Raw genomic sequence first — 26,191 nt, 5'->3', positions numbered from 1 at the left:
GAAGGCCATGTCTCATTTTCGATTAATTGAAAGTGATACGTTTTTCAAAGTCTCTCTCTTTTTCAAACAAGCATTGCAGAGCTGGCTACAATTTCAATTTCATCCCCCTGAAAAGATATTGCAACAAATATTATGGCTGAACTCAAATATGCTGGTTGATAAAATACCTGTATTTATGGGAAATATGTTTGAAAATGTTTTTTTGTTCTTAAATGGCATTGCAAATTGGAATGGTAGAGTCATGTCCTTCATGGAGTTATCAGAATTTTACGGGAAGGTCTGCTCAATCCAAGAGTACAACCAATTGATTACAGCATAATCCCAAAAAATGGGCAGGTGGCAGCGGGAGGAGGTAGGGAACTGGTCTGTCTGCCCAATATAAAGGATCAAAACTGGCGGAGGAATAAAAATAGCATAAATAGGAAAGTATACCAGTTTAATTTGAGGATTCCATGGTACCCGGTGTAGGAGTTGTTACAGAAAAAGATGCAAGATTCAAGACTTCGTGCTTTTCAGCGAAAATTATCATATAGAATTCTTGCCAACAACAAAATGTTGAATATTTGGGGTATAAAATCATCGAAGCTCTGCAGATTTTGTTGTAAGGATACAGAATCATGAGACCATTTATTTTGGTATTGCCCTCAGGTAGCCTGTTTCTGGTCTCAGGTTCAGGAATGGCTGAAAATAGCATTGATCTAAAATGTTACCTAGAAATAGTACTGTTTGGAGATGTGGAGAGACCGGGTCAGTCAATTACTAATATACTAATACTCTTAGTAAAAGTATTTATCTTCAACTCGCAGTCTGTAGATTCTATTCGATTAGATAGATTGAAATTGTACGTTAAACATCACAGAATAGTTGAAAGATATATGTTGTGTAAAAATCCAAAGAGGGTGGCCATGGGCCAGGTAGGATGGGCTGAGGGAAGCTAAGGGTTGGGATGTGGAATTGGAGACAAGTGGGAGTGGAGTTGCTGTGCGGACCAGGATGTTAACAATTGTGTATGTGTGAGTTAAGTTTTGTTTTGTCCTCTAAATTGGCCATCCCATTCAACAGTACAATGAATGTCATTGTTAGTATTGCTGTCTTTTTTATTTGATTTTTTATTGTAAAATAATAAACATATTATAAAAAATAAAATAAAATTAAGATAAAAGTCAAAAATAAAGTCAAAATAAAACATAATAAAAAAGTGTGTTTGAATGACACTGAGGGGCAGTGTTTTTACAGCTAATGACGTTTTGCCTGAGGCTGATGCCGTGCAGGTGTTTGTACACATGCATACACACACACTATCATTAAAATAAATGCATACAAAACCACACACATACATGTAATAGTGCCAGACATGCACACAAACATATACAGTTGGCATTGCTGTTATAATTTTAGTTGTCCTTGATGTTCTTTTTTGCATTATTATTTGCTGTTTTCTTCTGTCTTTTTCTTTTTTCTCTTTAGTTCATTCTCTTAGTTGTTGGCGCATTGGTGGGTTCTTGGGGGTGGAGAATGGAATTCATTGTATTTTTTCTTTCTTTCTTTCTTTTTTGGGGGGGGGCTATGGGGGGGTCTCGAATGGTTGAGGGACAGCTATTGGGGAACTGTGGGGGGATCTTGGAGGGTTCAGGTTCATGCTTTTTGACCTGGTGGGAGATCTGTCAACGTGCCCTTGAGCAGGTCATTGACCCTGGATGTTTCTGTGTGTCGCTCTGAATTGGAGTCTGTTGGATGACTGGTATGATGTAGTTGTTGAGCGGTTTCACTGCAAGTATATTTTATGTTTTGGATATTCAAAAAAACAAACAAACATACAAACAGCATGATCATTTTGCATAATTACATCTTGTATCTATGCACACTCCTCCTCTCACCTTTTCCCTTTGCTTGTGGACTTCAGTGCACAACACATCAGCGGTCTGTGACCAGGCGCAAAAACCTTTGGTGGACCATGGTGCTACTCTACAGAGCGATGTTGAGGCTACTGTAGACCTTTGCAAAATAGTGTGTTTTAATCAATTATTTCGTGAGATGATTATATTTAGTATAGTTTTATCTAAAAAGGATAACTTTTTAAATGTTTTATTTATATGAAATTCACTGAGGAGGATGGTCCTCCCCTTTCTTCTCTGAGGAGCCTCCACTGGGCATTTGATATTTTACAATAGGCCAGCATAGACAAAATATTGATCAACATGAACACTCATGAGAAATAAAGGTGAGAAATAAAGGTAATTTGGCATAAAACAAATATTAGAGCCATAAGCCTAACATACAGTGCCTTGCAAAATTATTCATCCCCCTCTGCGTTTTTCCTATTTTGTTGTATTACAATCTTTAAATAGATTTTTTATTTGGATTTCATGTAATGGACAAACACAAAATATTCCAAATTGCTGAAGTGAAATGAAAAAATTACTTGTTTAAAACCTGTTAAGTCTACCCTCTCCTTTTTCGAACATTCTGTTAAAAATCGCGCAACATTTCAGCGTCCTGCTACTCATGCCAGGAATATAGTATATGCATATGATTAGTATGTGTGGATAGAAAACACTCTGAAGTTTCTAAAACTGGTTAAATCACGGCTGTGACTATAACAGAGTGTGTGTTTCATCGAAAAGCGCAAGAAAAACTGGTCACTGAAAAATATATCCATGCGCCACTTGCATGTACTGTTTATGGGGCACCAAAATTAATAGGGCCAAGGATGCAATTCCTACAGCTTCCACACGATGTAGCCAAAAACGTCATTTTCATTGACAAAAATCCTTTGTGTCATGACAAATAGAGCCTTCATTCCATCCAGCCTACAGCAATCGATTTTGGAAGAGAGAAAAATGGACATTGTTTTCTTGAGTAGCTGCTATTGAATACAGATCGCCCAGTGATCAATTTGATCACTTATTAACGTTTACAAATACCTAAAGTTGGGTTACAAAAGTAGGTTGAAGTGTTTTGTCAAAGAATATAGGCAACTTATATAATTAAAAAAAATGACGTTGCGTGTTGGAAGAGAGCTTTGTTCCTGAACCAGACAGGCTATACAAATGGATATTTTGGGCATACATGGACGGATTTAATCGGGAAAAAGACCCAATTGTGATGTTTATGGAACATATAGGAGTGCCAACAAAGAATATCATCAAAGGTAATGAATGTTTTATATTTTATTTCTGCGTTTTTGTGTAGCGCCGGCTACGCTAATTCTTTTGTTTACGTCCCCTTCAGGTATATTGGGGTGTTGCATGCTATCAGATAATAGCTTCTCATGCTTTCGCCGAAAAGCATTTTAAAAATCTGACTTGTTGGCTAGATTCACAACGAGTGTAGCTTTAATTCAATACCCTGTATGTGTGTTTTAATGAACGTTTGAGTTTTAACGAGTACATTTAGCATTTAGCGTATTGCATTTGCATTTCCAGGTGCCTACTTGAGACGTCTGCGTCTCAAGTATTATCAACAGGTTAAAACCAGTTATGCATCAGGGGGCGCTATTAAAATTTTGGGATGAAAAACGTTCCCGTTTTAAACAAGATATTTTGTCATGAAAAGATGCTCGAGTAGGCATATAATTGACAGCTTTGGAAAGAAGACACTCTGACGTTTCCAAAACTGCAAATATATTGTCTATGAGTGCCACAGAACTGATGTTACAGGCGAAACCCAGATAAAAATCCAACCAGGAAGTGACGCATTTTTTGAAACCGCCTCATGCCAATGACTCCTTATATGGCTGTGAATGAGCTAGGAATGAGCTTACGTTTTCCACGTTTTCTCCAAGGTGTCTACAGCATTGTGACGTCTTTTCAGGCATTTCCATTGGAGAATAGCTGTAAGGGACCATATTTAGTGAGTGGTCACATGGTGTCTAACGAAGAAAATCTTGTGTAAAATACTGAGGTAGCCATTTTTCCAATCGCTTCTTATGAGAAACCAATTGCCTCGACGGATATATTATCGAATATATATGTTAAAAACACCTTGAGGATGGATCCTAAACAACGTTTGCCGCGTTTCTGTCGATATTATGGAGCAAATTTTGAAAAAAGTTTGGCGTTATAGTTGAAGCATTTTTCGGTTGATTTCTCAGCCAAGCATGATGAAGAAACGGGAGCTTTTTCTCCTACAAAAATATTATTTTTGGAAAAAAGGAACATTTGCTATCTAACTGGGAGTCTCCTGAGTGAAAGCATCTGAAGTTCTTCAAAGGTAAATTATTTAATTTGGTTGCTTTTCTTATTTTCGTGAAAATGTTGCCTGCTGCCAGCAGAGCCTAGCATAGCATTATACTGTATATACATACACCTGTTCTGAAAGGCCCAGCGTCTGCAACAGCACTAAGCAAGGGGCACTACAAAGCAAGTGGCACCATGAAGAACAAGGAGCTCCCCAAACTGGTCAGGGACAAAGTTGTGGAGAAGTGCAGATCAGGGTTGGGTTATAAAAAAATCTCAGAAACTTTGAACATCCCACGGAGCACCATTAAATCCATTATTAAAAAATGGAAAGAATATGCCACCACAACAAACCTGCCAAGAGAGGGCAGTCCACCAAAACTCACGGACCAGGCAGGGAGGACATTAATCAGAGAGGCAAAAAAGAGCCCTGAAGGAGCTACAAAGCTCCACAGCGGAGATTGGAGATCTGTCCATAGGACCACTTTAAGCCGTACATTCCACAGAGCTGGGCTTTACGGAAGAGTGGCCAGAAAAAAGCCATTGCTCATTGAAAAAAAATAAGCAAACACGTTTGGTGTTCGCCAAAAGGCATGTGGGAGATTCCCCAAACATATGGAAGAAGGTACTTTGATGAGATGAGAGAGATGATGTCAGATGAGACTAAAATTGAGCTTTTTGACAATCAAGGAAAACGCTATGTTTGGCGCAAACCCAAAACCTCTCATAACCCCGAGAATACCACCCCCAAGCATAGTGGTGGCCACAACTTGCTGTGGGGATGTTTTTAGCCGGCAGGGACTGGGAAACTGGTCAAAATTGAAGCAATAATGGATGGCGCAAAATACAGGGACATTTTTGAGGGGAACATGTTTCAGTCTTCCAGAGATTTGACACTGGGACGGACGGAGGTTCACTTTCCAGCAGGACAATGACCCTAAGCATACTGCTAAAGCAACATTTGAGTGGTTCAAGGGGAAACATTTACATTTCTTTTGAATGACCTAGTCAACTCAGACCTCAATCCAATTGAGAATCTGTGGTATGACTTACAGATTGCTGTACACCAACGGTACCCATTCAACTTGAAGGAGCTGGAGCAGTTTTGCCTTGAAGAATGGGCAAAAATCCCTGTGACTAGATGTGCCAAGCTTACAGAGACATACCCCAAGAGACATGCAGCTGTAATTGTTGCAAAATGTGGCTCTACAAAGCCTTTGGGGTGAATAGTTATGCACACTCAAGTTGTCTGTTTTTTTTCTTATTTCTTGTTTGTTTCACAATAAAAATATTTTGCATCTTCAAAGTGAGAGGCATGTTGTGTAAATCAAATGATACAAATGCCAAAGGGGGTGAATATATTCGCAAGGCACTGCCCTACAGTGTGCAGGACCTATTGATTCGTACAATTTGTAACACTCATCTCCCGTCCGAATGCTTGAAAAAAAAAACTATACAAAGTAACAAAATGTGATATCACGTAAAAGTTAATGCAACCAACTACAGAGATTGATGGGGAGGAGAGCGGGAGAGGAGGGAGACCCATGAACACCAATTCAATAAAGCATGCTTGGCTTCAATAAAGCAGGCAGTCACCCACTTGGCTTCAGTCAACCCCAAGAATGAAAATAGAGACAAATCCAGCCTAGGGTTGCTCCTTGTCAGGCCTCACACTGGGCAGACAGGGGTACTGGCATGGACAGCTCATACAGCTTCCCCACATACAGTTGAAGTCGGAAGTTTACATTCACTTAGGTTGAAGTCATTAAAACTCGTTATCAACAACTCCACAAATTTCTTTTTAACAAACTATAGCATTGGCAAGTTGGTTAGGACTGCTGTGTGCATGACATAAGTAATTTTTCCAACAATTGTTTACAGACAGATTATTTCACGAATAATTCGCTGTATCACAATTCCAGTGGGTCAGAAGTTTACATACACTAAGTTGACTGTGCCTTTAAACAGATTGTGAAATTCCAGAAAATGATGTCATGGCTTTAGAAGCTTCTGATAGGCTAATTGACATCATTTGAGTAAATTAGAGGGGTACCCGTGGATCTATTTCAAGGCCTACCTTCAAACTCAGTACCTCTTTGCTTGACATAATGGGAAAATCAAAAGAAATCAGCCAAGACCTCAAAAAAAAAAAATGTAGACCTCCAAAAGTCTGGTTCATCCTTGTGAGCAATTTCCAAACGGTACCATGTTTATCTGTACAAACAATAGTATGCAAGTTTAAACACAATGGGACCACGCAGCCGTCATACGGCACAGGAAGGAGACGTGTTCTGTCTCGTAGAGATGAATGTTATTTGGTGCGAAAAGTGCAAATCAATTCCAGAACAGCAGCAAAGGACCTTGTGAAGATGCTGGAGGAAACGGTTACAAAAGTATCTATATCCACAGTAAAACAAGTCCTATATCTATATCAACATAACCTGAAAGACCGCTCAGCAAGGAAGAAGCCACTGCTCCAAAACAACCATAAAAAAAGCCAGACTACGGTTTGCAACTGCACATGGGACAAAGATCGTACTTTTTGGAGAAATGTCCTCTGGTCTGATGAAACAAAAATAGAACTGTTTGGCCATAATGACCATCGTTATGTTTGGAGGAAAAAGAGGGAGGCTTGCAAGCCGAAGAACACCATCCCAACCGTGAAGCACAGGGTTGCAGCATCATGTTGTGGGGGTGCTTTGCAGGCAGGATGGACTGTTGCACTTCACAAACTACATGGCATCATGAGGAAGTAAAATGATGTGGATATATTGAAGCTACATCTAAGTCATCACTCAGGAAGTTAAAGCTTGGTCGCAAATGGGTCATCCAAACGGACCATGACCCCAAGCATACTCTCAAAGTTATGGCAAAATGGCTTAAGGACAACAAAGTAAAGGTATTGGAGTGGGCATCACAAAGCCCTGGCCTCAATCCTATCTAAAATGTGTGGGCAGAACTAAAAAAGCATGTCGGAGCAAGGAGGCCTACAAACCTGACTCAGTTACACCAGCTCTGTCAGGAGGAATGGGACAAAATTCACCCAACTCATTGTGGGAAGCTTGTGGAAGGCTACCCGAAATGTTTGATCCAAGTTAATCAATTTAAAGGCAATGCTACCAAATGGTAAATGAGTGTATGTAAACTTCTGAACCACTGGGAATGTGACGAAAGAAATAAAAGCTGAAATAAATCACTCTCTACAATTTTTCTGACATTTCACATTCTTAAAATAAAGTGGTGATCCTAACTGACCTAAGACAGGGAATTTTTACTAGGATTAAATGTCAGGAATTGTGAAAAACCTGAGTTGAAATGTATTTGGCTAAGGTGTATGTAAACTTCCGACTTCAACTGGACGTAACTGGATCAAGAGTGACCTCGTTGAAGAGAAAATCAAGAAGCCGTCTACATAGCTGGTAATGTTTTTGAAGAGGGAAATGTTTGTTAAATGGTAGTGAATTGAATTTCCTTAAATTATAATTTCCTTAAATTCCTTAAATGGTAGTGAATTGAATTTCCTTAAATTATAATTTCCTAAAATTCCTTAAATGGTAGTGAATTTAATTTCCTTACATTATAATTTCCTTAAATTCCCTAAGTTATGATGCTATCAATTCATTGATGTAGTGATCTACTCATTCGACAGTGTGTTTTCTGGTGTTTTTTAAGTACTCAAATTGAAATATGCAATATTTGGTCGTACAGTTTTTTTGTGGAACTTTTCAGTGTTTTGTGTGCCTGAAATGCTCAATTTGATGCAGGTTTTAAATGAATAACTATGACTTCACAGCATGTCCCCCCCTTCTTTGCCTTGGGAAAACTGATTTTTGTATCACTGAAATCCTACAGAGTAGGTTGAATATTTTCGAAAATGTCTACCATAACAGCTTAATGATAGTGGAAAGACATGATTAGCCCGAATTAATTACATCAACTGTAAGACAACAATCCACACAATGGAATGCCAAAATATGATTTTCAGGGGTAAATTACAAATACTGTACACACTGCAACACCTTTTGGACAACATTCCTTTGTGCCAGCCGTGCGCTGGCACTTCTAAGAGTCAATGTAGGGGGCTTAGGGATGGAGGAACAAAAAGCATATAGTGACTATCAGGTGTGTTACAGAAAATATACAATTCACAAGTCAAAGCAGCCACAGCCAGTTGCAGTATCTTACGTTAGTCCCCTGATCCCCCTCCCACAAAATGTTGGCTACCATGTCAGACTCATCAAACTCTAATACTTACATTATGGTCAGCGCTTGCAAGATCCACTGTCAATGATGGTACAGCATCCGTCTTCAGGATTAGCTTCCTGGCAAGACCCACCATCGCTCTATCAATTCTCCCCAATTGATATCGTGACTTCACTCGAAATGTGTACTGCACATGCGTGACATGATCGTAATTGACCAAACTTTATCAATGTACCAGCTACAGTCATTTTTCATAATTGGGTCACCCTACTTTGAACGGATTTCATCCTAATATCATCCAATTTGATGAAAAACATTATTTTCACTGTTCAGGACCTTTGAAATCCATGAACAGTTTAATCTGCACCACATGGAGATCTACTGGTAGACAGTTCATTTCCCTGAAATGATTAGGACCAATGTGCGTCCTAGGGCTGAGCTTGAGTATAATTCTCAGCAGTTTGTTTTGGGCCATTTGAAGTTTTTTTGTTATGCCACTGAACCATGAGATACAATCATAGTCATAGTGGCATTGCATCAGAAATGTTGCCAGGGTCCTCATGGTCTCTGTCTCCATGAACATGGCTACCCTTTAGTCAGTTAGCTGCTTAAGGCCTTTTCAACAGTCTCCTCATTCTTATGTGCAACCAAGAGGGCAGATAAAAACAAATGAAGCTAAGAAATTCGCAGGAGTAAACTACCAAGGCTGCCACTAGGCGCCACGGCAACCATGGAGCAGCAACTGATTTCCCTCCATTTCCTTCCCTAGACATAACAGCCTCCAGAGGAGTGTGCTTGTCTAGATAAGAGGAGGAACAGAAGGGCTCTCCAAGAAGATAAACCTGGTGATGGAGCAGTGTTTGAGAATAATTTGAGAAGAGTTTGGCAAATCCACTGAGAACAGTGCTTAAACTGGCTCTGAATCTACTCCCTCCCTATCATTCTGTCTCATCAATGTCCTCCTCCTCAGACACAAGCCTGACAGTCAGAAGGACCAATGCCCTACAACAACCTCCGTCCCCAAACATCTTTAAGAAATAGACAATATCTTGCAATAAAAATGGTGGCGATGGAAGTGGAGGTTAAGTTTTAGGCATATCTTTTGATGACAACAGAGGAGTGTCCTTGTCGTTGAAGGTCTTGATGGTGTAATGTGTGGTTGTCACACTGTGAATGCTGCTCTGCCCTTCTCCCCTATTCTTCTTCTAATGAAAGAGATTACAGCTGGAGTCACTCAGAGTCACCCAGTGTTGACACTAGAGAGCCTCTCAGACACCAATATCAATGCCCTCTGCCACAAGGAAGAGCCCATCAGACGATAGACAGGGTGTGGGGGAAGAAAGCGAGAGAGGCTTTGACTATGTACAGACTTAGTGAGCATAGCCTTGCTATTGAAAAAGGTCCCCATAGGCAGACCTGGCTCTCAAGAGAAGACAGGCTATATGTACACTGCCCACAAAATGAGGTGGAAACTGAGCTGCACTTCCTAACCTCCTGCCAAATGTATGACCATATTAGAGACACATATTTCCCTCAGATTACACAGACCCACATTCTCCATCAACTAAATGTTCCATCCAATTTACCATCAACTCGCATATCTAATGGGTGAAATATCACAGTGTGCAATCACAGCAGCAAGATTTGTGACCTGTTGCTACAAGAAAAGGGAAACCAGTGATGAACAAACACCATTGTAAGTACAACCCATATTTATTTGCATTTATTTGAACCTTTTTTTTACTATTTGCACATCGTTACAACACTGCATATAGACATAATAAATCATTTGAAATGTCTTTATTCTTTTGGAACTTTTGTGAGTGTAATGTTTACTGTACATTTTTTATTGTTTATTTCACTTTGGTTTATTATCTATTTCACTTGCTTTGGCAATGTAAACATGTGTTTCCCATGCCAATGAAGCCCCTTGAATTGAAATTAATTGAATTGAGAGGGGGAGGGACTGACTCGACTTCAAAGAGCAACTGGAAGCTGTGTTGATGTATTTGTAAAGGTAAACAAGTCTTTCTTTTCATACTGGCATATTGACACAGTACAGTATGTGTTACGGATAGTTCCTTATTCCATGGATTGTTTTATGTAGTGGATATAGGTGATTATCCTAAATTATAAAACAGGTATTCCACCAGTTACCACCATCTAAATCTATGACGTTGAAATGCCTATTTACTTTGTCCATCTGATTGCGCAATCCACTGTCTCATCAGCCCAGCTAGGCAATTTACAGTATATACTAGATCTACACTGTAAAAAAAGCATAATTTTAATCGATACATACAAAGAAATGTCAATAAAAAACATGTTTGAAATGATTGTGTTAGATGTGTAGTTGGCTATCTCTTCTGAGCAATGGCCTGGTGAGAGAGCAAATGTTCTATGCCAGGTGAAATTGCGCATCATTACCTCATTGTTATGGATGTCTCCCCAAAGAATTCACCATAAAACAGTTTAAACAAGCGAAAATGCAGCTTCTTTGCTATTATTCTGGCTGCACTGTTTGACGTGACTGTGTTAGCTGAAGTTGTCTTGCTAGGAAGCAAGGGATACAGTGTCTTCAGAAAGTATTCATACCCCTTGACTAATTCCACAATTTGTTGTGTTACAGCCCAAATTTTTTTATATCTACACAATACCGCATAATGAGAAAGTAAAAACGTGCTTTTAGCAATGTTTTCAAATGTATTGAAAATGAAATACAGAAATGGCTAATTTACATAAGTATCCTCATCCTGTACTCCCTGTTCACTCATGACTGCATGGCCAGGCACGACTCCAACACCATCATTAAGTTTGCCGATTACACAACAGTGGTAGGTCTGATCACCGACAACGAGGAGACAGCATATAGGGAGGAGGTCAGAGACCTGACCGTGTGGTGCCGGGACAACAACCTCTCCTTCAACGTGATCAAGACAAAGGAGATGATTGTGGACTACAGAAAAAGGAGGACCGAGCATGCCCCCATTGTCATCGACAGGGCTGTAGTGGCGCAGGTTGAGAGCTTCAAGGTCCCTGGCATCCACATCATCAACAAACTAACATGGTCCAAATACACCAAGACAGTCGTGAAGAGGGAACAACAAAACCTATTCCCCCTCAGGAGACTGAAAAGATTTGGCATGGGTCCTCAGATACTCAAAAGGTTCTACAGCTGCACCATCGAGAGCATCCTGACGGGTTGCATCACTGCCTGGTATGGCAACTGCTCGGCCTCCAACCGCAAGGCACTACTACGGCCCAGTACATCACTGGGGCCAAACTTCTAGCCATCCAGGACCTCTATACCAGGTGGTGCAAGAGGAGGGCCCTAAAAATTGTCAAAGACTCCAGCCACCCTAGTCATAGACTGTTCTCTCTGCTACAAGTGGTACCGGAGTGCCAAGTCTAGGTCCAAGAGGCTTCTAAAGAGCTTCTACCCCGCAAGCCATAAGATCCCTGAACATCTAATCAAATGGCTACCCAGACTATCTGCATTGCCTCCCCCCATCTTTTATGCTGCTGCTACTCTCTGTTATTATCGATGCATAATCACTTTAATAACTCTACCTACATGTACATATTACCTCAATTACCTCGACTAACCGGTGCCTCCGCACATAGACTCTGTACCGGTACCCCCTGTATATAGCATCGCTATATCATTTGTTACTTTCATTTATTTATTTTTTGTGGTATTTTTAAAACTGCATTGTTGGTTAAGGGCAAGTAAGCATTTCACTGTATGGTTGTATTCGGATCATGTGACAAATTGAATTTGATTTGATTTATTCACACCCCTGAGTCGATACTTTGTAGAAGCACCTTTGCCACAGCTGTGAGTCTTTCTGGGTAAGTCTCTTAGAGCCTTCCGCAGGTGGATTGTGCAACATTTTCCCATTATTCGTCAAATTGGTTCATTGCTCGACATTGGATCATTGCTAGACAACCATTTTCAGGTCTTGCTATAGATTTGCAGGTAGATTTTAAGTCAAAACTGTAACTCGGCCACTCAGGAACATTCATTTGGTAATTCATTTGGTAAGCAACTCCAGTGTATATTTGGCCTTGTGTTTTAGGTTAGTGTCCTGCTGAAAGGTGAATTCATCTCCCAGTGGAAAGCAGACTGAACCAGTTTTTCCTCTGTCAATTAGATTAGTATTGTGGAGTAACTACAATGTTGTTGATCCATCTTCAGTTTTCTCATATCACATATTAAACTCTGCAACTGTTTTAAAGTCACAATTGGCCTCATGGTGAAATCCCTGAACGGTGTCCTTCCTCTCCGGCAACTGAGTTAGGAAGAACCGTTGTATCTTTGTAGTGACTGGGTGTATTGATACACCATCCAAAGTGGAATGAAGAACTTCACCATGCTTTTTTTTTTTTTTTTACCCATCTACCAATAGGTGCCCTTCTTTGCGATGCATTGAAATCCTCCCTGGTCTTTGTCATTGAATCTGTGTTTGAAAATCACTGCTCAACTGAGGGACCTTACAGATAATTGTATATGTGGGGTAAAGAGATGAGGTAGTCATTCAAAAATAATGTTAAAACACTTGCAACTTATTATGTGACTCGTTAAGCACATTCTTACTCCTGAACTTATTTAGGCTTGCCATAACAAAGGGTTTGAATACTTATTGAATCAAGACATTTCAGCTTTACATTTTTTATGAATAATAATAATAATAAAAAATGAAAAACATAATTCCACTTTGACATTATGGGGTATGTGTGTATGCAAATGACAAAAAAACATCTAAATGTAATCCATTTTAAATTCAGGCTGTAACACAACATAATGTGGGAAAGTCCAAAGATGTGCCATGATTGGGTCGAGTCCATAGATTTAGAACAAAAAGACTGGGTTGCGTCTCTGGCAACCGAAACCGATAGAACGAACGACCAGCCAGCTTGGGTAGCAACCCTAGATTTGTGTCTGGACTGTATCTCGTGGAATGATGAAATAGTATGAATAAATGAATCAAAATACATTTTTTTATGAAAATATGTCAATCATTATTTGAATACGATGGTAACCCTTACAAAAGTGATATTGCCCTAGAAGCCGGTGTTTGGAGGATATATTGGCACGGTTTGCCGGCCCTCGACTACCCATGCCAATAAAGTTGTATTGAATACCATCCAAACACCGGCTTCTCAGGCATAATCAAGGTGTACAAAATCTACACCCTGACACAGCATCATATAAGCAGTTTTATATCTGTGACAGAGATACAAATTATTCATTACCGGTGACCATTTCTCACTGGAAATAGTGGTATCTACTCCAACTCCACTTAGTTGCCTTGGTGACGTGTGTCGGGAAGCAGGCAGCACAAAACCACCCTGCACCCGGCGTTGAATACCATACAAAAACCACATGACCCAAAAATAAGTACCTTACAGCCATGTGCCTTACCTGCCAATAAGGAGGAACTCTCCTCCAGCCACACCCAGACGTCTCATGGCCATGAGGAGGCCGCGCACGGTCATGCCCTCGCAAAAACACACCACCACGCGGGCCTTGGGCAGACGTTCACGGAGTTTCTTAAGCAGGCGGTCAAAGTGTTTCTCCCCGGCGTTGCTGTAGATCTTGTCAGAGTGGGCGATGCACAGACCCTCCTGGGAGGCCAGCTCCTTGAAGGCCTCCATGCCGCTCTCCCCGTAGTTTCCTAGGGTGGAGGGGTGAACAGATGGGTTAATCACCACTTGACACACAAAATGACTGACGAGGAGTCACCATTTTGGAGCAGGAAAAGGAAAAACATCCTCATCATTGATCTACAATGGAGGCTTTGTCGTTATAGAAAACGAGACCTACATAAAAAGTCACCATCGAGGACTGGGGAACAATCGTAGCACAGAATCATCATGAGAAAGTATATAGTCTATGAGCATTCCTTTTCATGTCAACCAAGCCTCTCAATCTATTTCACTGAGTTGTAGCTAACTGTCTATGCTTTTCATTTCAACCAAGCCTCTCAATCTATTTCACTGAGTTGTAGCTAACTGTCTATTTCAGTGTGCACCGATTTCAGTCTTTCTCTATACATTTCATCAAGGCACTGCAGGCTGACAGTGACTGGATTCAGCCACACTAAAGCGGAAAACTCACCAGAAACAGACGGGCGGAGCAAGCGGAGCGAGGTGGGTGGAAAGGATGGGACAGGCAGAGAGAGCAGTGACTGTATGTTAGCAGGATAGTCCATATCTCCAATCACCTTTGCTGATAGCGATGTTGTGTTTCCATAAGTGGATGATTTGGTCTTATTTAGCATGTATGGTAATGCTTCAACCCTTAGCTAGCTCTTCCAATTAAAATAAGCTTGAAAAAAAGTTAATGACATTTTATTTTTTATTTTGTGTGACTAGTACCATCAATAGAAAGCCAAAATAGAGAGACAAGTTCTAATTGAGCAAGGCGTCAATGAGGACAACCTGCCCGCCCGGCTTCGGTTGGGTCATTATAATTCAAAATAATGCATTCTAAAATAAATCACACACACACACGCCTCACACACTCGCCGTTCAGGAGTTTAGGCTAAAACTACTGTCGTAGTCTCATGACTGTGACACGTCAGGCTGTGAGTGACTGTGACTGTGCTGCAGTCCATATCCATCCTCTGATATAACCAGATAAAAAGGGAGTCAAGTGGGTACTGATCGCAATCAGGGATGCTGAATGGGGTAGAGAGGGCTGCTATGTTTGCCTATGATGACATCCCAATCAAGCTCTGCAAAGCTGTCTTATTTGACATGTGTAACCTTTATTTAACTAGGCAAGTCAGTTAAAAACAAATTCTTATTGACAATGACGGCCTACACCGACGTACATACATAGGCTGCATCTGAAATTGCATCATATTCCCTATGTAGTGCACTGCTTTTGACCAGAGCCAAAAGTACTGCACTATAGAGGATATGGTGCCACTTTGGACACAGCCCTAGTTGTGCACCGAGGAGGCTGTTTTATTGTGTATGTTCAAAGTGCTGGCTTCAATCAAAGATGTTGTCTGCAATGTTAATGCAGTGCTTTCATGACCTTGACACACACCTGTCTCATTCTGAAAAATTGAGGCATCTTCCTGAGCACATTGTGCTCTTTTGACAGTATGATTGTGCTTGAAAAGGGAAAAGAGGTCTGAATTGGCAACACACTAATGCATTACCTGAGGGATGCTATTAGACTGGGCCACAATTGTTAGTTTTCCAACATAGCCTTTGATGATATTTTGAATGGCCTCGTTTTATTTTCCTGATGGCAAATGGGAATCATGATATCCAATTATTTTTCTCTTTCGATTGAGGTTGGAGGGTGGGATGGATGGATGAAAGCAGGCGGAGGTATATTGACACCCGTTCACTGAAACGATTTATGTTAATCTAGCCAGGTAATTTATGCAATCGCAGATCCTTAGCTGTTGCTATGGGCAACATGCTGCATGTTTACTTGTCTTAGGTGGTGGAGAGAGATGGCTGCATGGGGAGGTGCTGTCTGTCGTTGTGACTGCTGTTTAAAGCTATCTGAACAGGTGAATTCATTTTATGGTTGATCAATTCTAAACCCCTTAAATTCAAAGGATTTCTATTTAAAGATTTCTGTCTAGCAAGAGACATTTTAGTCACATTTTTCATATCAATTAACACATTTACTACATTTTTTTAACTCACAGCCCCCACAGTTTTCACAACAACAACCATTCCACAAAGTGCACAAAATACGATTTACCTTACCATACACTCAATATTATACCTAGCAGGCATGGTGAAGGTCAGATCCCTAGCACCCCCTAGCTGTACCTCATGGCACTTCACCTCCCCTCTATCCTGGCTCTGCCTGCATGCCCTTCAACCTGACCGTGACCCCTGAATTTTTGTGATTCCCCTACTGGTTTCTAGGGTCTGCCGTTACAAGGTGATCCAGAGTTCAACCCTCCCTTTAGGGCCTGTCTATCACATATCCCTCTAACAACTCCCATAATTCATCAGTGGCCACTACAGAGCAGAGATGCACTCTGCCTTTCAATCATTACCTGATCACTCCATTGGTTACATTTCACTGAGGTTTAGGCTGAGGAGTCTCGGCTAATGGCTAATGGCAGAGATTTACATGTAACCACAATTTAGCCATCTTCACATTTAATTTCATCTTCTCCCAATTACAGTTGTGGTAAAACTGGTGAAAGAGTTTCATGTGATTCAAGCTTAAGCGTTGTGGAGTGCTACTGGTATATGAACCATTTCAGCACCATGGACAGCGCACTGACAAACTCCACCGATAACGCATTCAGACAGGTGCTGCTGAAAAGCTCATGTGGGCTGCTATTGCGATGTGCTGATATTTCCAGTGTTGAGCGGCATTGCCAAAGGTGCTTAGAAATCCCTCACAACCATGGGTTAAATATTATGGAAACACACTCAACACAGTAATTCCTCTACATCTGAACAGAAATAACACACTTGGGAGTTTATTTCTATCGATATCCATAACAGGGGGAGACGTTTGGAGGTATTGATTACACCCATAGAATTAGAATTACTAGAGCAGACATTTATTTCAAGTGTTATGTAAATGGGTGGACCAGACAGATTCTATTTATATGATTCCTCGCATAAAGATACATTACCTGTAACCCCAGCCTGATAGTACGCCACACAACACAAGAACAGCAAATGCAGGGGGGAAACAGTCCATTAGTGCCCCTGTTAAATATGGACAGGCTGGTTGATGAATTAAGACATGCTTAGAAATGCAAATAATGAAGATGATGGAGCCCGCCTGTTATTTTCTAATGGAATAGAATTAGCATCAAATTAAACATCCTGGGAGACAGAGAGAAAGAGAGAGGAGAGAGAGAGAGCAGTGCTGACTGATTATCTTTTCTACCTAGCGTCCAATCTAATTGTCTCTAAAATAAAAAGATCCAAATAAATACCAAAATGCATTTTCAGTCAGAGAACATTGACAACAATACGACTGAATTGTGGCTTGAGAGATTGGATGTGTTGCTGGACTGTGGATGTGATAAAAGGCAGAAGAACAGATTGTTGTGACGTACATCCAATATAGGTCAGAACCCCATATTTTACCTGGGGTGTGTGTATGGATAGTTATATTGCACAGGATGTATAGGTTTGTCTGGAGAGAGGGAATTCCAGTTTAACAGTTTCCCTTCAATGCAATGCACACAGAAGCACATACAGGGAGGACACAACGTTAGGAGCAAGTGCTTAACTGTTTACAAACCACGCTCACAATCCACCACCATATAAATAGCTAGGCCTATTTGTCATAATCCCAGATTTTTCAAACCCAAACAGAGACAAGACAAAATCTATTTGACAGCATGTGCAAAACCTCTCCAAATCTGTGCTAGTCCAACTATGCCTACTTGGTCTAATCATATCCTAGAAGTTGAACCCTGTTTTGAGTGAGTTGAGCGACTCACCCTCTGTGTGCACCGCAGACACATAGGTCCAGTTGTAGCGCTTGACTATGTCCAGCATGGCCCTGGCCTGGAGCGTGTCAGAGGGCACGACCCGCAGGAAGTACTTAAAGAGCGTCTTGTCACTCAGGTCGATACTGGTTGCGGAATAAGCAATCTGGGGGATGTTGAAGAGCTGCAGCAGGTTCTGCACCTGGATAGCCACGGAGCTTGAGCCCGGCCCGATCACCCCAGCAATGGGCTTCTTGGAGGGCGGGGGTTGGTTAGATGGCGTCCCGTCGATGCACCACTTGGAGCCGTCCTTGTCGTCCCGGATGGAGATGAGGGAATCCCGGATGAACTCGATGCTCTGCTCCAGGGCCACAGAGGAGTGCCAGCAGGAGTCCCGGATCTCACAGCCCAGGCTGATGTTGGGGAGCAGGAACGGGTCGGCGTTGATCCGGTCCAGGGTGTGGAACATGGCCTCCACCCGCTGGATGCCATACTGCTCACGGACATCCCCGCACTTTCGGTCGGCCACTTTTTCGGCGGACGGCTGGTGGTGGACGGAGAAGAGGGCCCCGATTATCACGTCTCCATCCATCCGGGCCACAGAGCGGGGAGTGGCCCGCGGGACCGCCGATCGCTCAAAGATGCTGCTTTTGTGGGACAGCACGAGTACATCAAAGAATAGTGTCGGGAGACACAGGAGCATGAGGAAAGCCATCTTTACGCTGGCCATATCCCGCATCACGTGAGCGGCGCCAGCTACGCGGGCATACTATCTGCTCCTGGCAGTTGAGCAGGAACGTTGGCTGTCTCTCAGTATATCCACGTTTAACCCAGTGACCATGATTTGGGAACACAGCGTCCTGAGCATATCCAAACACACCTGAAGAGAGATCAAAACACACTGTCATAAAATATCAAGCAAGAATGTGAAGGCAGCAACAGATATGCAACGTTGCAGTTATCATATAGTCTCTACATTACATGGGTTTGAAAATAATGGTGGCCCTCACAATGAACAGGAGGATATTCTTGGATTGATGAGGTTCATAGCCTATTAGCCAACACACCATTCCTTCTAGAAATAAGGCTTACCCCTTTGCAAACTATATATACTATAATTAATATAAGGCTTACCCCTTTGCAAACTATATATACTATCATTAATCCCACAAGGGGCAATTATGTTATCGCTCCCACCGTCCATTGAGAAACCCGAGCTGCCGAGAAACCCATTTCAGCACCCTGGAGAGCTCACTAACTCAGCGGATTACTGAGGAAACGCCTTCGTACAGGTAGGTGCAACTGATAAAACTATGTAGGGTACTGGAGCTATGTGCAGATATTTCCACGGTCGTGAAAGGATCTCATTGAGTTCCTAAACAATCAATGGCAAAAGTATATTCCTTTCATTAGAGACGACTGAACAAATCCTTGATACCCAGTCTGATGACATGGAGCTTTGAACAACGTTGCACTGAGTCTCGTGGAATTATAATTGAGCATAAATCGAATTGCCAAGACATTGTATCTTGTCATGCTCTGTAAAGATCTAATGCGCAGCATGCAATATTTTCCACCCTCAACTATTCGAATTCATCGCCCACACCCCTCAGTGGCCTGAATCAAAAACATTCAATAAAATGCCATTATCGAAAAAGGATGATTACAAGGTAATCGGTGTCACGAGCATATCAAAACCGACACATGCTCTAGCGTTCACATCTCTTCTCTCAAATTAATTCGGGGAAGAACTTCTGACGTACCTGAATCTGCGAGACATATCGCGTGCCATGCTCCGTCTTCTGTGCCGCGTGGTCCTTGGCTGTGATAGTTGAGTTTGTATCGCTCGAGCGAACGTTTTTTTTCTCTCCTCCAGCGAGATCACGAGAACCCCCACCCCTCCTCGTCTTCTTCTCATTTCTCTCTCTGCCAGTTTGTTACCACATTTCAAAATCCGGGTCATAAAAGCCGCAGTCTTAATAGCGCAACATTGTAGGCGTTTAAAACCCCACTACAGGTAACTTATTGTTAGTCGTGTCATTATTCATGCCAGGGTTAATCAGCCTGAACCTGAGAGGTGCCGCATTGGAGAGTTAAGCAGTGCGCAAGCCGCTTAGACAGCTGATATAGATGGTGTTTGTCTACAGAATTGTGACCCGGTCCATTACCCCATGCCTCAACTGGACCGTCTCACAGCAACAACACTCAGTGTGAGAATACATTGATTTATTTTGTCAATGGTTGACCAGATAATGGAGGAATCATCAATCAAATGGTACTTTTCTTATTAAGGAATGAGAGTCCAACATTGTACTAGTCCTGGTCTACCCTAGCTAATCTGTCTATAGGCTATATATCTTCTGATCCAATATCTGACCTCTAAATTCGTATGGGTGCCAGATATACCGACTGACCTGTCTGACTTAAATCCAAATAGTGATATTTCAACGAAGCACCTCAATGGTAGAAAAAACCTATAGTTGAAGTTGAAGACCTTACTTGTAAGCCTAACGTAGAAGATGTACATTGAGTTAATTGCCGAAGGTCAACAGTGTTAGTCTTCCAAATCGTGGAGAGGTGCTTTGTTTAGAATTGGGTCATTTCTGTGCTATATTCTCTGTGCCATATTCTCTCCACCAAGAAATGGGTTTGGGCGACATATATCAAACAGCGTTAGGAAAAACGGAAAAGGAGTCCACAAGGCTAGAGAGGGCTGCGTTGCGTGGGCACGCCGGGAGCCAGCAGCAGCAGGCGTTTAATAAGTAAACAACCGGCGAGCGCACTAGGACATATCTTCCTGACACGCGCCCTGTGGAGTGTGAACATGGAGAGCAAGCGTAATTATGTGTGTGTCTGAGAGAGTGATAGATAGATAAAATCGAGATGAACAAATCTCTCTCACACTCACACATACACCATTACACACACACACCGTCACTTATTAGAAACGGATGTCATGCGGTGTTATCCTATATGTGGCCTACCTCTTTGATAGGCTGCTGAGAAGAGTCAACGGGATTTAAGAGATTGGAGGTTATAGAAGGTACCCGAGCGCTATGAGAAGCGTGACCATAGACCAGACAGATCCATCAGAAAACGCACAGAAATAACGTTATAAGTCACTGTCACGCAGTCAGTGGTGGAAAAAGTGCACAATATCTCATAATTGAGTAAAAGTAAAGCTACCTTAATAGAAAATGACTCAGGTAGAAGTGAAAGTCACCCAGTAAAATACTACTTGAGTAAAAGTCTAAAAGTATTTGATTTTAAATATACTGAAGTATCAAAAGTAAATGTAGTTGCTAAAATATATTTAAGTATTAAAAGTAAAAGTAAATGTATAATTTAAAAGTCATTATATTAAGCAAACCAGACGGCACAATTATTTGTATTTATTTTTTTACATTTACGGATAGCCGGGGTAACGCTCCAGCACTCAGACGTAATTTAAAAACAAAACATTTGTGTTTAGTTAGTCTGCCAGATGACAGGTAGTAGGGATGACGTGGGATGTTCTCTTGATAAGTGTGGGAATTGAACCATTTTCTGTCCTGCTAAGCATTCATAATGTAACGAGTACTTTTGGGTGTCAGGGAAAATGCATGGAGTAAAAAGTACATGATTTTATTAAGGAATGTAGCGAAGTTAAAGTAGTCAAAAATAGAAATAGTAAAGTAAAGTACAGATACCCCCAAAAAACGACTTCAGTAGTACTTTAAAGTATTTTTCGTAAGTACTTTACATCACTGCACACAGTGACTGTCCCCCTCAACCATATCCCGTTAGCCTAACAGTCAAGACAGCATGAGTCACTTTAGATTAACCACAGAGCAATGTGGGCCTAGCACAACACCCCTCAATCAGAAATCAATTTACATTTTGTTTGATGGGAAAATACAGTGCCCCTTTACCTATTCCACATGTTTTTGTGTTACAGCCTGAATTCAAAATGGATTAAATCGGTGTGGAAGAACTTGACTGGCCTGCATAGAGCCCTGACCACAATCCCATCATTCACCTTTGGGATTAATTGGAACGCTGACCACAAGCCAGGCCTAATCACCCAACATCAGTGCCTGACATCACTAATGCTCTTGTGGCTGAAGCAAGTTCCCTGCTGCAATGTTCCAACATGTAGTGGAAAGACTTCCCAGAAGAGTTGAGGCTGTTATAGCAGCAAAGGGGGAACCAACTCCATTTTAATGCCCATGATTTTGGAATGAGATGCTCGACGAGCAGGTGTATTCACACCCCTTGGTCAATACATGTTAGAATCACCTTTGGCAGCGATTACAGCTGTGAGTCTATCTGGGTAAGTCTCTAAGAGCTTTGCACACCTGGATTGTACAATATTTTCCCATTATTCTTTAAAAAAAATATTCAAGCTCTGTCAAGTTGGTTGTTGATCATTGCTAGACAACCATTTTCAGGTCTTGCAATAGATTTTCAAGCAGATTTAAATCAAAACTGTAACTCGGCCACTCTGGAACATTAATTGTCTTCTTGGTAAACAATTCCAGTGTAAATTTGGCCTTGTGTTTAAGGTTATTGTCCTGCTGAAAGGTGAATTCATCTCCCAGTGTCTGGTGGAAAGCAGACTGAACCAGATTTTCCTCTAGGAATTTGCCTCTGCTTAGCTCCGTTTCTGTTGATTTTTTATCCTGAAAAACTCCCCGATTACAAGCATACCGATAACATAATGCAGCCACAACTATGCTTGAAAATATGGAGAGTGGTACTCAGTAATGTGTTGTATTTAATTTGCCCCAAACAGGACAAAAAGTGAATTGCTTTGCTACATTTTATTTTGTTATACTTTAGTGCCGTGTTGCAAACAGGATGCATGTTTTGGAATATTTGTATTATGTACCTTCTTCCTTCTTTTCATTCTGTCAATTAGGTTAGTATTGTGGATTAACTACAATGTTGCTGATCCATCCTCAGTTTTTTCCTATCACAGCCATTCAACTGAAATCCCCAAGCGGTTTCCTTCCTCTCTGACAACAAAGTTAAGAAGGATGCCTGTATCTTTGTAGTGACTGGGTTTATTGAAACACCATCCAAAGTGTAATTAATAACTTCATCATTCTCAAAAGGAATATTCAATATCTGCCTTTTTTTTTTACCCATCTACCAATAGGTGCCCTTCTTTGCAAAGCATTGGAAAACCTCCCTGGTCTTTCTCGTTGAATCTGTGTTTGAAATTCACTGCTCGACTGAGGGACCTTACATATACTTGTATGTGTAGGGTACAGAGATGAGGTTGTCATTCAAAAATCATGTTAAGCACTATTATTGCACACAGAGTGAGTCCATGCAACTTATTATGTGACTCGTTAAGCACATTTTTACTCCTGAACTGATATAGGCTTGCCATAACAAAGGGGTTGAATACTTATTGACTCAAGACATTTCCACTTCTTATTTTAAATTAATTTGTAAAAAAAAATCTAAAAACATAATTCCACTTTGACATTATGGGCTATTGTGTGTAGGCCAGTGACAAACAAATCTCAATTTCATCCATTTTAAATTCAGGCTGTAACACAACAAAATGTGGAAAAAGTCAAGGCACAAAAAACCCTACTCTTATCCACAGATTCAAATTAGTTTCAGGCATCATGAATTGTTCATGGCCAGATTTGATTCTTAGTAGCAGGTTAGGAGAATTTATGCAGAAAGTTAGAAGAATTAACATAGCAGGTTAGGAGAATTAGGTTAAGGTTTGATGTTAATTTGTCAAAAGCTGGATCCCTTTTATCCATGACTTCATGTGAAATGTTGACAATTTCAGCGCCAACAACAGCTACTTCAATATACTGATTTTTGAAAGCAACAGACTGACCTCTAGTGTTCGACAAATAACGTTCTAAACGTCTGAGAGCAGACTTGCTAATGACACAATTCCGCCCTCTTGTGGTTATATCAATACTATGCATGTCACTCTCTTGGCTAATGGGGATCCTAATCAAATCAAAATAGCTTCAACCATCCTTTGGCCTACACACACAGACACTGACACAAAGTCATCATAGGTCTCACAATTTGACAGGTGTTTAGCCTAAATAATAAATGTCATGAAAATGTACACATTTTTACTGATAAAGAAAAACGCCTAATCATGAAATAGGCTACAGTCAGATAGTTTCAGGCTTGCTATTCATTATGAAAAAGTACTCTGGGTCTATGTTTTGCCTCAACCAAGTTTACGAACTAGGCTAACTTTTAATAGGCTACTTTAATTTTTAGCCTACAGTGAAAAAAATGCCAATGAAGATGCCGACTGAGTGAGTCTACAACCCAAGGGAGCATCCCACGCAGACCCCAGACAGATGCGACCCGGTCACCCGTATCCCGGGGCTTCTCTGTGCTTGATATGTTTGAGTTATGAGTCAGGTCCACCCTGCGCTCCACAACACAAAAAAACTTTTATGGAGACTAGACACTATGACACTGTCACCGCTGCTGCCCTAGGGTCGTAAGAGCTGATATTGATCCAGACTAACAGCGACATTTTGAGGGATAGGGAGGGAGGCGTCGTGGAGTAGGTGCTCGGGGGGACCTCAGTGTTTTTCGTTTTTTCGAGTTCCTTTGAGGTTAAAGGATGACATAGTCCAGATACAGCTCCTGTTATTAAGAACGGTCCCCCTGAAAATTACCCTATTATAGCTTACATCTGGGTCTCTGCAACATAGGGGCAAATGTCCAAGGAAAATAGCTTAGACTGCCTACATCAAGGAAGGAAACTGTGAAGTTATGTCGTCTTCTTGCCTTGCCTTCTTTTTCTGTGGCCTGAAAAGGCTATTGTTTTATCCCTCTAAATAATTGATGTCACTATCTAGACCCGACTTGCGAACAAACGGTCTGATCTCAAAACGAGTCATAGGCTACGTTGCCGTTTTATGTCCTGGTGTGCAGTGAAGGCCTATCAATAAATCTTTCACCTTTTTTGAGAGGACAGTCCTCCACGTTCAGCCTCGAGGACAATCCTTCATGTTTGGCCTGACGTCATAGTTGGACCTGTCTTTGAACAGGCGAGTCTACACCCATCCATCAATGATACACTTGTTATTTCTTTCTGCAATGAGATTGATGGCCCATCCAAACTATTATGGAGACTTTATAGGGCACTAAAGAGATTTTCCAATGAATTGAGATTTAGAAAATGTCATTTTATTGAATAGGTCTACTTCAATCAATGATCCAACATGACTTTATTTAGACCACATGGTAAACCAGGCACGTGCACAGATAGGGATCTACCTGTGCCCGAGCACCTGCCCCTTTGCCCTCCCAGTCGATAGGCTTTACTTGATAATGATCATCCAGTATTGATTATTGGCATTATTTAAAAAATGTTGTGCAGTTCTGTCTCCTTACCTCACTGGAGTCTGTGACATGAAGGTCTACTGAGGATATCTTTGACACAACATTCAACTCCTCCTCCTTAATTTCCTCTTGTTTTTTAAGCACTACTTCAAATATCTCCTCTCGCTTCACAACAGACTCCGATGGCATAGAAACTGGCAGGGATGACCCAGGCAGCACCAGTTTGACATCAGATTCCTCCTGTAAATCAATAGATCAAAACCATGTACTGATACAACCATGATGTTAAATTGATTATTTATGTTTTGGCGTAAATTAATCATCAGTTTTTAGGGAACTTAAGATAGAGAACTTGCTTTACTGCCTTCTTGTCATGGTCTTGGACACACACGTTTGGGTTGTTCTTCCATTGGCCCATCATCACAGGGTCCAGCAGCACTGACCTCAGGCCTCACCTCTTCCCTCCCACACCACATTGACCCAGCCATGACATGTGGGTCAAATTGAAAGATACCTGTCCTCCTGAACCCATCCTTTACAGTCCTCTCAGTCTCAAAAGCGTCATACATCTGCTTCAATACTGTGGCAACCATGTGCATATGGACAAAAACCATATAAGGAGAGAGGATGTCAAATGCATTACTGGAAAACTGCCTTGAAGGGCCTAAAGGACTCCATGGTTAGTGGCTGCTGGAAAGGGGGAAAGTCAGGTGGCAGGTAGATACAGAACAATATGACTTTCTTTGTAAGCTTCATTGATAATATCAGAGTCAAGCAGATCCTTCTTTCCTTTGAGAATCAGCACAGGCGGAAGGTCCTAAACATCAAAGCAAAAATAAATCTTATACCACCCCTTGAAAATCGTTTTGTCCATATTCCCAATTTCTGATACATAGTGGAAAAATTCATCAGGGTAAGCGGTGTCAAATAACTTTGGGCCTACCGTTTGAAGATGGTGCTGGGTGTTAAGTTACATCTCATTATTTTAATACATTTTGGAATATTCGATGACAGTTGTTGACATCAACCGCCTGAATT

At 41.3% G+C, this 26,191-nt stretch overlaps 1 protein-coding gene across 2 annotated transcripts in view; it reads right to left on the bottom strand.

Moving 5' to 3' along the window:
- grm1a (glutamate receptor, metabotropic 1a) overlaps nucleotides 1–19,916 on the bottom strand; it is a 56,585-nt gene extending 36,669 nt beyond the window's left edge. For both annotated transcript variants that reach the window (XM_036985451.1, XM_036985452.1), the window contains exons 1-3: nucleotides 19,588–19,916; nucleotides 17,837–18,704; nucleotides 13,807–14,059 (exon numbers count right to left, since the gene is read on the bottom strand). In XM_036985451.1, the coding sequence (XP_036841346.1) occupies nucleotides 13,807–14,059; nucleotides 17,837–18,563 (980 nt within the window). In that variant the 5' untranslated portion in view covers nucleotides 18,564–18,704; nucleotides 19,588–19,916. The remainder of the gene's footprint in view (nucleotides 1–13,806; nucleotides 14,060–17,836; nucleotides 18,705–19,587) is intronic.
- Nucleotides 19,917–26,191: the final 6,275 nt, after the last annotated feature.

This window comes from Oncorhynchus mykiss, chromosome 8, assembly GCF_013265735.2.
Source record: "Oncorhynchus mykiss isolate Arlee chromosome 8, USDA_OmykA_1.1, whole genome shotgun sequence".
Taxonomy (NCBI): domain Eukaryota; kingdom Metazoa; phylum Chordata; class Actinopteri; order Salmoniformes; family Salmonidae; genus Oncorhynchus; species Oncorhynchus mykiss.
The sequence above is the reverse complement of the archived record's forward strand: the minus strand, read 5'-3'. Positions and strand labels throughout refer to the sequence as shown.